This window comes from Manihot esculenta, chromosome 5 (genome assembly GCF_001659605.2).
Source record: "Manihot esculenta cultivar AM560-2 chromosome 5, M.esculenta_v8, whole genome shotgun sequence".
In the NCBI taxonomy this organism is placed as follows: Eukaryota; Viridiplantae; Streptophyta; class Magnoliopsida; order Malpighiales; family Euphorbiaceae; genus Manihot; species Manihot esculenta.
The window spans coordinates 8,756,267-8,769,065 of NC_035165.2; the positions used below are offsets into that span (position 1 = coordinate 8,756,267).

The window sequence follows — 12,799 nt, forward strand, 5'->3', positions numbered from 1 at the left end:
ACAACAAAGATCTCTTTTATAAAATAGACATTGATTTGATTGAATAAAAAAAGCACAATGAATATTATGAATATATAAATTTAAAAGAGTTCATCGTACAAATGAAAAGAATGAATTTATAAAATATAAAAAAAATATTATTACAAATTAAAAAAATTAAAATGTTTTTAAAATATTTTCTATAATAATAATTAAGTCGCTTAAATATCTCTCTTGGGTAAAGGAATCAAAGATCTCGTAGTTCAGTTATATAGTTACATTTTATTGCTGCTCCTGGATCCTCTTGTGTGAATTCTTCATTGCTTTGTTTTAGCATCACCGGTCTCTTATACTCTTCCAGGCATTCTGATCTATCCATATATTTATTCAGCAAAAAACATAAAATTTAAAGCAAAAAAATACTATACAACAATTCACTATGAAATGAAGATATCTGCCCACAAGCATGGAAGTAAATCAAGCTCTCCTATAAAGAATCCCCACAAAACAATTCTTAAAGCATTTTCATTTCAAGGCTTAATTCAACAGGATCACTTGCTAGCACAATTTATCAGGTACCAATAATTATCACAATAAAGCAGACCCGTTTCTTTAAGCTCGCACAATCAAATGAAGATCAGAATAAGGAAAATGAAGGAAACATAAGGAGGCATATCTATTTAATAATCAAAAGATTTCTAACCTTCTTAAGTGCAAGAGCTAGGCGTTTGCTGTGGAGCTTCCCAGGCATGTAGTCAAGCTCCTCACGAGCACACTTAAAAGCTCAAGTCTGCAAAGGAAGTGGGCATATGAGAAGCTCTAACACTTGCATTAAGCCCGTGGTATTGCTCTTGCTGTTTGTTTAGCTTTCTTCTTCTCTATCAAACAATTCAACTGGCTTCTCCTCTCCAACTCCAACTCTGCTTTTAAAATTTCCAGAATAATTTAGACAAAAAGTTAAAAATAGATTATATCGAACTTTTTTAATAAATTTATAGGCAAAATTGACTATTAATCCATAAATATGGAATAGTTTTCCAGTTAAATTGTCCTAAACTGAAAGAATAAACAATTTAAATTAGGAATGTACTAAATAATAACTCATGTCAATCAATAAGTAGTCTGATTGCTCTTATTTCACCAGGTGTAGGAAGTGGATGAAATCTTGAGTTCGGGTCTCCATTCATGTCAATTAAAAACATGTGGACTATTTAACTCTCGTGATTAAAAAAAATAGATTTGTCAACGTCATTTGACTAATAAGCTTCTTAACCATTAGTTATCTCCATTTAAATGCTAAATATACTTTCTTACATAAACCTGTAGCCACCAGTTTGTTTAAAACCCAGAGAGATAAAGCTTCAGTTTCCCCGTTTCTCTTTACAATTATCCATTCTTATTTGGTCTTTATGATTTATTGTTTGCTAGCTAGCTAGCCTTACACATGTATAAAGCATAAACACCCATTACAGAGTTCAGCAATGTGCATACAGCTAAACAAGAGTCCCAAGGAAATACGAACAGTGTTTTATCTTGATAAATCCTTTAATTTACATCATTATTTTAAGAGAACATACAAACTAGTCATCATGATTATAAATAATTACTAATCAAGATGACATTTTTCTAAAATCACACCTCATCCTATTGGTCGTCACCTTGGCACTTGGAACTTTATTTTGTTCTCTGCGCCATTATAGAGTCCAAAGACTCCCAGGGAATTTGCTGAGGCACTGGTGAAAAAGGCTCATCAGTTCAATGGATTTAACCTGGTGTTGGTTGTTGTCTCATCCAAAGGCATGGTATATATCTCTAACCGGCCTGAAGGTGAACCTATTGTCATTCAAGAGGTTTTTCAAATGCTACTCTGGAGTCTGGACTCTCCCCGGCCCAAGGTTAGACTGATAAAACTATAATTCTACAACGCATGAACTCAGGAAAAGCAGGTGTCACCTATTCCTACATTCTATCTATCCTTGTGTGGGCACAGCGCCTGAAAAATAACTTTTAGGAAGAGCTTGATAAATATGGTGAATGTGAAATAACTGTAGAAGAGATTCTATGCAAACTAATGAGAGACACCGTTAAAGCCAAAAGAAGCAGGTTGCCTGGCATTTGTTCCCTTCATTTGGGAATACAATTGAAGCTCCATATTTGTTGAAGTAGAGACTCCACTGTTAACTATGGTTGAGAATGTAATTATACATTTGGAAGGAAGTTAAGGGCATTTTACTCGTAGGCGTTCATCTGATGTATATATATACAGATGTTATGGCAGAAACACAAGAAACAGTATTGGGACAGTCATAGTGGGCACTAGAGCCTATATAGAGATGTTATGCACACGGAGAAGTAATCTTTTATGAAACCTATACCCATCTTGAAAATGATATGTGGAAGGAGCAAACTGTGAATTATTATATTTCAAAAGCTATCTTGAGACAGTCATAGTGGGCACTAGAACCTAAATAAGGGATGACTCATCCATTTACCATATGTATGCATGTTCATGCTTGATTGAGTTACTCTGTCAATCAAGGTTGGCAAATAAATCAATAATTATCTGAACTAAGCAATCCTATTTTCAGAATATCACCACAAACAGCTGTCAAATATGCATGTGCACAACATCTTATGTTTTCCAATCTCCATAAACTCCAAGGAAGGTAAGATACTCTCAACTTCAACAACAGATTGTCACCCCAAGTTGTACAATTGAATGGATAATCAGGAACTCGAGAAGAACGATATTAATAGACAACAAAAACACTCTGCGTGCAGAAAGTATTAAAAGAGTTGATGAACTCAAATATAACCGTGTGCATGCAGCACGTCAACAAACATTTATTTGGATTTACAGAAGTGACAATTTACAGTTCATGCATAGAGATTATTGATTTCAAAGATCCAAAATAGTTCAGAAACCTTACCTGGTTTCTCTTTCAAGTTGTGGTAATTCTGACTTCATTTTCTCATCCAACTTGAATCCTGCTATCTCTGCTTCGTTCCAGATCTCCTTACACTTTGCCAGCCTCCCAGAAACCATATAAACTGTAATCAAGTCCCTATATATGTCGTAAGTTGGAGAGAAACCCGCTTCCTTAAGTTTTGAAAAGTATCTCACAGCCCTCGAGAGATCATTCAAGGAAACAAACAGCTTGATAACAACACGATAAGCGGGGAGATCAAAGAGACAATTTGATCCCTCCATTTCCCACACCACAGTTAATGCCTGCCTGAATTCCTTCTCAGAATAATAGCTGTGAATCAGAGTAGTGTACATAACAACACTTGGCTCGCGTCCAGATAGTTTAAACCAATGGAATAGACCATTTGCTAATTCAAATTTTTTAAGCCTGACACAAGCTTTCATCATAGCAGTGCAATCCTGATGGCTTAAATTCAAATTTTCTCTTTCCCCAAGCTCGTACAACAACTGCTCCACAAGCATGTGTTTATCAGGGTTCTTACCAAGCTCCAATATTAATTTTGCATATATGTTCGGGTCTAACATTCGTTTGTCCTGGGTGGCTACTGAAAGAAGGTTCAAAGCCAGTTTTAAGCTTCCACCGCGAATAAAGCCCCTAATCATTGCCTCAATCACACCTCGACTTGCCAAACTAGTGAACTTTTGAAAGTCGAATGGGAATTTTAAGTCTTGATTCCTTGCCAAAACCTCAACAGTGGAAGCCAAAATCCGATCATCAGGGAAAAGATGAGGTTGTTTCTGAGCCCAACAGAATGTCTGTAGAGCTCGCTCTGGAAGACTCATATGACCCAGCTCCCGAATCGTTAACGACAAGGACCCTTTACGCAAGAAACGGGCGCAATCATCTAAAACTACAGATACATCATATTCTGGATTAAGACGTTTAATTTCCTTGGCTAAACTGACAAGAAAGATTGGATTTTTGTAAACACGCTTGCATACGGTGTCCCGCGAAGAGACTACCCATGGACTAACGTCTTTTATGTGTCTCTTCGGAGTAGGATGTCCCGGAGGTCTCAATTTGTAAGGAAGTGAAAGTGGGAGAGGTCTTTCTCTATTCAACTTCCCAGGCTTCTGAGGGATCCTCCCTTGAAAAAGAGAGGATATTGCTTCAATTTCATCTGCTTCCCAAACAATATCACCATTATGTTCCTCTTTTTCTTCTTCTTGTTCACTTCCCTCTTCTTCTTCCTCTTCGGATAAATAATTATCGTCCAAAGTAGGATCCTTTTGCCAAGGGTTACCCCCAATGGTAGGTTTTTTTAGGAACAAATTAACCCCAAAATCAGGAGGAAGCTTAGATCGTCGCGGAGATCTAAGGTTTTTGGGTAGTTTCTTTCTGTAGTGTGCTTTTTTATTGGAATGTGCAATCAAAGTTAACGCTATCCTGCTTTTCCAAGAAAAATTACTTTGCAATGGCACTACTGGATGCAGGCTCAAGGACAAGAATTTACAATCCATTGTCTTCGCAGTGAAAATAAAAAAGATTGAAACTTGCAGTTCTAGGGCATCCTAACAGAATTTTTGTCGAACATGTGATGTGCCATCTCCTTGCCACTCAACAGAAAGCACTTCTTCAATTCAATATCCCAACTTGGTTGGCCGTCTTCATGTTTTGCAGCTGTTTTGCTTACCTGTGAGGAAAACAAAGCATGAACCAGAAAGAACACGACTTTTATATAATCCCCCTGTAAGCCCATCAGATCATTTAGTAATAGGGTCCAGTGATGTGCAAGCTGTGGTCGCCCAATATCGAATTGTAAATGGTATTGAAATGAAATAATACCTTATCTGTTTAGCAAGGGATATAAGTTGGTGGATGGCAAGTTTTTGATAGATGATGCCTTTGCTTAAAAAGTTCAAATTTACCGTCAAGACGATATATGATTTGTTTTATGATTAGATTTAAAAGATGATTTGTAGTGTTTAACTTATTCTGTATTTTATTTGGATTTATGACCGATATAAAAAAGATGAAATTGAAACTTTTCAGAGTTGTATTTTATATAGGTAATAGTAGAGAACATTTTTTATATTTTTTGTAATTATTCTGATATCAATAATTTAGACCTGATATTTAGAGGTTCGACTCTCTTTATATTTTTTTTTATCTGAATATTATTATTCAGTACTATTGGTTATCGAATTTTGAAGGTCGATTATATTTTGATTCATTTTCTGTAAAATTTTTATTTTCAAATTTATGGTAGATATAGAAATGGAGGAATAAAAAATGTGTTTTATAATATTTCTTACTTGTTAAATAAATAAATATATTTTTTAAGTTGCAGTTAGCATAAAATTTAAGAGCTTAGTATTCACAAAGTAATAAGGCTCCCAACTGTATATTGTCGACAACCTTCTTTGTCTAATTGGATTAAACTAACCACAAATGGAGGTGGCTAAAAAAATCTAGAAAGGATAGTGCAAGAAAGTCTTGTACAATTAGTGGGAAGTATGATCAAAGAATTATTATATTGGTCCTACTGTTTATTCTTCAATGGATACGAAATTGCGCCATGTTAATATTTTTTTTTTTTATCAATTTACATTTAAAAGCTAATCCAACAGCTATTTTTTATCACTTGGATAGTTATTGCTTTCAACAAATTTTAGTGTTTCTAAGAAGAGTAAAAAGTCATCCATTCGTCTTTAATTTCTTTCCAAGTTTTCATAAAAATTATTATTCGGTTATTATAATAAAATTTATTAATTAATTTATCAATTTTACAAAATATATTAAAATAATTTTAAAAAATCTGCTAATTAATTTCATCCATTAATTTTAGTTATTAAACGTCGTAATAAAATCTAAAATGTTTTCGTATGGAGACATTAATTAATAGATATAAAAAATTAAAACTTTAAAAATAAGAAAAGCTTAAAGAAATTACAAAAGTAATTATTGTATTTAGTAAAGATAAAAATATAATTCAAAAAAAAAATTAATACCCTTTAATATTCTTAAAGAGTGATATAATTTTGGACAAATTAATTTTTAAAATGATAAATAAGAGTGGACGGGAGGGAAAAATAAATTTTATGAAATTAGAGCATAGGAGATAGGTGAAGGAAATAATTGTTCCATTGGGACCTTCTAACAATATAATAATGTTTGGACCTTCTAATGGGTATTAAAAAAAGAAACAAGATTCACACACAAAAATTATGATGCTGTAAAACTTTTTCCTGTAATTCTCTTCTCAGGACATTTATCTTCTGAAAGTGGTACAAATTTTAAATTCAAAATTAAAATACGAATCATACCAAATTGCTAATTCATACTCGGAAAAAATTCTATTGACATGGAAAATATGAATTTCTAACTACTCTTCACGGTCACAGTTCATGACAAACAAAAAGTTATCCATCTTTTAAGATTTGGTGCTACCTAGAGTCCCTTCTTTTCCTCTTTGAAAATTGAAGGGAACGAACTTATGTGAATCATTTCTACACAGGATTGAACCAGGATTGAGCGAATCCCTTTATCCTTGTTGCTTCTGCATCGAAAAACCACATTTGAACCACCTTTACTAGCAAAACCTAAATTGAAAGTTCTCCTGCTAAACCAGGTTGCTTAGTAGAATTATTGCCGAATAATAAGGCATAATGCAGAAATATAGAAGGAGCCCTAAAAACACAAAACTAACCGGTTTTACGGAATTAAATACTCATTCACATTAGTCAATTGGTTCTACCGGTCTACCCACAGGAAAATTATCCTCCTTGCAAGCCCTTGTTCATTCCCACATAAAATTTTCAAAATATGGCAACCATTGTTATAAGCAAGAAATGGTAATATTTCAGAAATAATTTTAGGAACAAAAAAAATTGCTAAATCACATACAGATTGGGAGAAAAGGCTAGAGATGGACCTGATGAACCGGCTGGAGTAGAGGACGTGACCTGATCAGGACCAGCAAATCAGAGAGAGGCGAGCTGCAGAAACATGTGCTGCAGCAGATCAGCAGAACATGAAGCGGGCCGCAGAATGAACCAACGGCGTCTGTCAAACCTATGTTTCTTGATTAACGTTCCTTGAGCTCCGTCTGTCGTGGACGGCGACCGGCGAGAGGATGTGGTGCCTCTGGCGGGAGGTGAGCAGCAGCCTGATGGAGTATGGAGGCGACGGCGGTATGGAAGTCAGTGAGAGAATAGGAATGGCTGAATGGAATTATCAAGGATAGACTGGGTATGGGATGGAAGGACTGCCACTTTTGATTATTCTCTATTAACTTTTATTTATTTATTTTTCCTCTTTCTCTATTGTCTTTCTGTTTTCCCTTTTTCTTCTACTCACTTCTATGAGTTTAGATTATATGACCTTAGTGGGTTCATCAATAAGCAAACCTTTAAGTAGCGGATTCATAATTAAGCAATCATTAAGCAATCCTTAAGCAGCTATAGCTTCAATAAACAATTAATATGACTATTAAAAACAAAATTTATAATGCAGGAAATCTTTTTCTTTCTCTCAACTTCTCAAAAACTATCAACCAAAGAGAAATAAATATATTTAAGTAAGCAGATCCACATAACAAAGATTCCTTTATATATATATAGAGTTGACATTTATTTGATTAAATTTAAAAAAATAAAAGCACAATGAATGTTATGAGTATATAAATTTAGAAAGTTCATCGTACAAATCATAAAAAATAAAAAATAAAGGGCAAAATAAGATTATGTATTTTTTTTTTTTTTTGAAGAAAGATTATGTATTTTATTGATAATAAATTAGTTTTAATTTATTTAATATAAATTTAAAAGTTTTAAATTTTAAATTTTGTATCGATATCTATGAGAGAGTGGTGGCTATAACTGTCCTGTCCACCGATTTTCATTTTTGATATAAAATAACTAAGAGTGTGTTTCTCTTTCTTTCTTTTTTTCCAATTTTCAAGAATAAGCGTCTCTTTTCAAGGAAAACTTTTTCTCTTTCAATATTTTAAAAAAAAAACTATCTATCATCACAATAATTTGAGAGAACTAAAAATTTATTCTAGAATACAAGTGATTATGCATGTAGCATGTGATTAAGGAAACTGTAATTAATTTAAAAATTTTTTAATATTAATATTAGAGTATCCGAATTTAATTTCTTGTATGTCATAATTTTTTAAAAAATTTGCAGAAGACGTGTTGTTAAAAAAAAAAAGAGTTTTGTAGATTGAATGCCTTTGGCATTCTCAATTTCATCCCATGAGCACAACTAAAATAATTATTAATTAATAGAAGCTAATTGTATAAATGTTAATTAGTTTTTTTTTAAATGGAAATGTTAATTAGTTATTAGGCTCAACATTAACTAATTAAAATAAATTTGGAAAAAAACATAAATTTTGCACTATAAAAAGATAAAATAAATACTTCACATGTTAATCTTAATATTCATACATCAATATTTAAAAAGATAAATAATTTTGAGAGATGACACAAATTAATTATAGGGAGCAGTTAACTTGCTTGGATAGATTAATTTGGTTTTGTATTTATAATTTATTATATCTTGTATAATATTATAATTTCGTTTTAATTTTAATTTTAAAATAGCGAGCACTCCATTTCAAAAAAAAAAAGAAAAAATAGCGAGCACTGAAATTTAAATATATTAAGTGAATTATTTATTATTACTGAAAAAATATATACAGGACCTTACCCTTATTCCTTTCTCTTTATTCTAATTAATATCTTTATTATTTTAATTTAGAAATTAATTTTGTATGAGTAAATAATAATTTACTATCAAATAATTTATCAGGTTTTCTTATTGATGAAAATTACAATAAAAAATCTTTTTTTTTATTGGTATTAGTTCTTGTATACCTTAAGTGAACCCAACATTATATTTTTTTAATAATGATAAAATAAATGATAAATACAAAGAATTTGTTGTAAAAAATTTAAATTAAATAAAATATTAATTTAAATAATAAATAATTAAAATATTTAGAGAAAAAATATTTTTTATTTTTTAAAATGAAGATTGAGAACGTAAAATATAAAATTTATCAAATTTATTCAAATACACTTACCATTAGATAAACTTACCAGAGAAAAAAAATTTTTAACCATCCCTCAAACTAGGAAAAAAGGCTAATATTACAATGGTGTAAATATGGAAAAAAAAAAAATCTGAAAACAACAGTATCATTACCCCGGACAAATCAACAATTCCAACTCAAATTTAACCGATTTTAATCCTGTTAGGCTTCTTTGAGTACAGACCCAAACCGGCCTGGCCGAGCCTACAATTTTTTTTCTTAAAAAAAATAATAAAAGCAAAAAAAATTACAAATCAAAGATCTATAAAACCACTCCAAAACAATGATACAGATCATTGCCAAGAAAAGAACTAAAGCTTAAACAGCCACAGACCAAATCCTTGAACCAAATACTTAAGTTGCTAGCCTTCCATGAACTTGTAGATTCATTTTCAGACCAATCCGACCTAAATAGAAAGCAAAATCTACTCGTACAAAAGCAAAGCCCTTTTGAAGGAGAAAAACAAACATTATAGTATATCATCATAAGCAACCATCTCTCTGCCTTTGGAAGCCACATCTGCCACACCAGTACTGCCACTGCTATTACTTCTCGGATTCACTATTGCAGAAGCCAGCTTGTTCCCTCTGCCGCGTCTGCTTAAGGGTAACTCAGGCCGCAAAAGTTTTGAGGATGATCCACTTTCCTTTTTGTCCCCAACCCCAACTCCTTCCCTCCATTGCGCGAGCGGATCTGTTGCCCATAACACCTGTACCTGAACCAAAATCTCAATGACGTGAAGCTTGTTTTGATACATCAAACAATTGAGCTAGCAGAATTGAACTTAAGAAGCTCAACAGCTGAAGTTTCATGCTTTCAATTGCTAAGCAAAGTGAAAAAGCGTAAATTTCACAAGATACCCAAATAATGGAAAGCTAGGGTTTTTGATATTTCACATTTTTTTTCCTAGCAGAGGCACATTACTAAAAATTGGGAAGGAGAGAACAAAGTGCATACTCTTTTAGATTCAATAGTGATGCCAAAGGAGGCGTCAAGGGAAGCAGCAATGGCAGCTTCGGCGTAATCCTTGGACCTGTACGTGACGTAACCGACGCCATCTCGGTCGATGCGGATGCGGGAGATTGAGCCGTAGATCTCGAACCTCGACTTGAGGTCAAGAACAGAGGAATTCAATGGCAGACCCATAATCACCAAAGCAGGCGGCGGAGGAGGCTTCACGGAGGGCTTATCGTCACTCTCTTCGGCAGACTGTGGAGGAGGCAGAGGGCGCCGGCGTTTGGGGTAAGGAGCACGGTCGTGGCGAGAGAAGTAGGGTTTATCCCTCTTGCGACTCATATTGAAGGCGAAGGGGAAATCGAATTGAGGATTTGGGAAATCGAAGCGGAGGCAGGGAAGTCGTTATGAGCTGAAGTTAGATGGGTAGGCTACGGCAGTAGGGGTCGAGGTTGACCACGTGTCCACGAGGTCAAGGCTCAAGTTCTCTTCTGTTAATACCACCGGGGCTGCTTCGAAGTGCTGCCGTTTTGGTCATCAGCAACTATACAAGTTGGCAATTTATTGAGGATAAGTTTACAATGCATAAGGCTAGTCAGAGTGAAATTGATATTTAAATTTATAAATTTATTACACATTTAATTAATCTTATCATAATTTTAATATAAATATTTAAATTTAATATTTTTTGGATTTATTTTCATATAAAATTAATTTATATTAGATGTGTATAATTTAATAATATGAATTATTTAATTTTTATGAAAAAAATAATATTTATATCATTTTAATTTTAATAATATGACTACGATTACAGATTAAAGAAAAAATTATATAAAAAAAAACACTCTTAAGGTTTTATGTCGTTAATAAAGTATGATATTTTTCCTTGTACCATAAAAATTATTGATAAATTATAATTTAATTATTACAATTTAATAAAATATATATTTTATTTTTTTATTTTTTAAATGTAGTCTTTAAATTTTTATTTTATTAAAACAATAATCCTTTTAGTTACACTACTTTTATATTTTTAAATTAATTTCTAAATATTTCAATTTTAAAAATAAGTCCATATATTTTTACAATACAATCTCTATATTTATTAAATTTAAATATTTTAAATTAAAAAAAGAAATAAAAAAAATTGAATTAATAATTTAAACTCAAAACTCATGTTATATAACTTTTTCCATCCCCGCTAATTTAAGATTTATAAAAAGACATAGTGAGATTCTACATAGGGTTGAGCAGTATTCAGTTTAAACCGATAAAATTGATCGAATCGAATCGATTTGAAAATTTAGTTCGGTTTGATTTTTAATTTCAGAAATTTCAGTTATTTCGGTTTGGTTTTGTTTTGATATAAAAAAAATTAAAAAAATCGAACCGAACCGATTAGTGATAATAATATATTTTTTTCAATAATATAGAGAAATTAAATCATATTAAAATTAAAATATTTTAATTAAATTTCAAAATATTAAAATAAAGTGTAAAAAATAAAAAATTATTAAAAATTAAAATAGATCAAACCGAACCGAATCGAACGGAATCAGACCGGTTCAGTTCGACTCGGTTTCTGACCATAATCGATTTGATTCGGTTTTTATAAACACTAAAATTTCAATTTTCGTTTTATTCAGTTCGGTTCGGTTTTAAACCGAACCGACTGAATGCTGACCTCTAATTCTACATTAGATTTTTTTTTTAAAAAATAACATATTAAAATTTAATAAATTTTAAAAATAATTTATAGAATATGACATCATATTTACAAATAATTATAATATTTATTAATCAACTTATAAAAATATAGGGTTGAATTAAAAAAAAAATTATGAAGTTTAACGAATTGATTATTTTATTAATAAATAAAAATATAAGAACTATATTTAAAAACTTAAATAGTATTAGATTTCTCTAAACTTCAAAAATTATAATTAATTTATCGTGAATATTAAACATTTTTAAAAGAGAAAAATTATATTTTATTAATGGTGTAAAATGTATAAACACTTTTATTACGAAATTTAATTATAGAATCATATTAAAAATATATTAAATTATATTTAAAATTATAATTCAACAAAATTATTCCAAAAAAATAAGGAGCATATTGAAATTTAGAAAAAAATAGTTTTTTTTTTTCTGGTTTATATGGAAGGAGAAGGAAAATTAAGAGAGGAAAAAAGTGAAATAAATATATAATTTTTTTTTTATAAAATTATCGGATCATATTGAAATTCAAGACATGCAACTTAAAAATAAAGAAAAAAAAATAATTAAGTAAAATTTGCAGATTTTTTTTTTAAACAGAAATTGAAAATAGGAGATTGAGAAAGTAAAATCTGAAATTTTTCAAATTTATTCAAATGTACTTATCCAATTTATTCATATTTTAAAATGGGATCGCTATAATTTCAGTTAATGTAATGGATTAATTTTTTTTGATTTGAATTTAACGCAAACCCTTGTACATAAATCATATAGTTTGATTGGCCAAAGAGCTACATTGCTCAATTCTAAAACTCTATATACAATAAGATAAATAGGTTATATTTTATAAGTCTCATTGAGCAAATGATTTAGTTGATAAATTAAAACTAAAAGAGATCGAGAAGGTCCATCACAATACTGTACAACTCCAAGTCTCCACTAATGAGTGGTCGGTACATAAGTAATTCTCACATTATTTAAATGTTAAATCTCTATTCCACCGTGGAGAATTTTTTTTTATTTTAAATTATTTATTATTTTAAAATTTTAAAAATAATATTAATTTTTATTTTTCATATATACCCTTATTAATTTTTAAGTAATTTAATA

General features: G+C 30.9%; 2 protein-coding genes across 6 annotated transcripts; both read right to left on the reverse strand.

Moving 5' to 3' along the window:
* Positions 1–159: 159 nt before the first annotated feature.
* LOC110614467 (pentatricopeptide repeat-containing protein At2g01860) lies at positions 160–7,262 on the reverse strand. 5 transcript variants are annotated; one of them, XM_043956343.1, is made up of 4 exons: positions 6,844–7,262; positions 2,910–4,602; positions 683–902; positions 160–350 (listed from the first exon to the last, which is right to left on the reverse strand). In XM_043956343.1, exons 2-3 carry the CDS (start codon positions 4,427–4,429, stop codon positions 842–844), a joined length of 1,581 nt encoding a protein of 526 aa, XP_043812278.1. In that variant the 5' UTR covers positions 4,430–4,602; positions 6,844–7,262; the 3' UTR covers positions 160–350; positions 683–841. The 5 variants fall into 5 exon arrangements, with proteins under 5 accessions (XP_043812278.1, XP_043812277.1, XP_043812276.1 ...); XM_043956342.1 differs by lacking the exon at positions 6,844–7,262 and having other exon boundaries at positions 160–345; positions 2,910–4,733; XM_043956341.1 differs by lacking the exon at positions 6,844–7,262 and having other exon boundaries at positions 2,910–4,733.
* A 1,859-nt stretch (positions 7,263–9,121) lies between these two features.
* Positions 9,122–10,432, reverse strand: LOC110614568 (uncharacterized protein At1g27050). Its single transcript, XM_021756131.2, has 2 exons — positions 9,971–10,432; positions 9,122–9,728 (listed from the first exon to the last, which is right to left on the reverse strand). Exons 1-2 carry the CDS (start codon positions 10,307–10,309, stop codon positions 9,483–9,485), a joined length of 585 nt encoding a protein of 194 aa, XP_021611823.1. The 5' UTR covers positions 10,310–10,432; the 3' UTR covers positions 9,122–9,482.
* Positions 10,433–12,799: the final 2,367 nt, after the last annotated feature.

What these genes read in the sequence shown, in the direction of transcription:
- LOC110614467 (XM_043956343.1), bottom strand. Translation starts at nt 4,429, where the DNA reads ATGGATTGTAAATTCTTGTCCTTGAGCCTGCATCCAGTAGTGCCATTG. An exon ending in CAACTTGAAAGAGAAACCAG is followed by an intron (nt 903 to 2,909) that starts GTAAGGTTTCTG and finishes AAATTTTAAAAG; the next exon opens with CAGAGTTGGAGTTGGAGAGG.
- LOC110614568 (XM_021756131.2), bottom strand. Translation starts at nt 10,309, where the DNA reads ATGAGTCGCAAGAGGGATAAACCCTACTTCTCTCGCCACGACCGTGCT. An exon ending in TCACTATTGAATCTAAAAGA is followed by an intron (nt 9,729 to 9,970) that starts GTATGCACTTTG and finishes ATTTTGGTTCAG; the next exon opens with GTACAGGTGTTATGGGCAAC.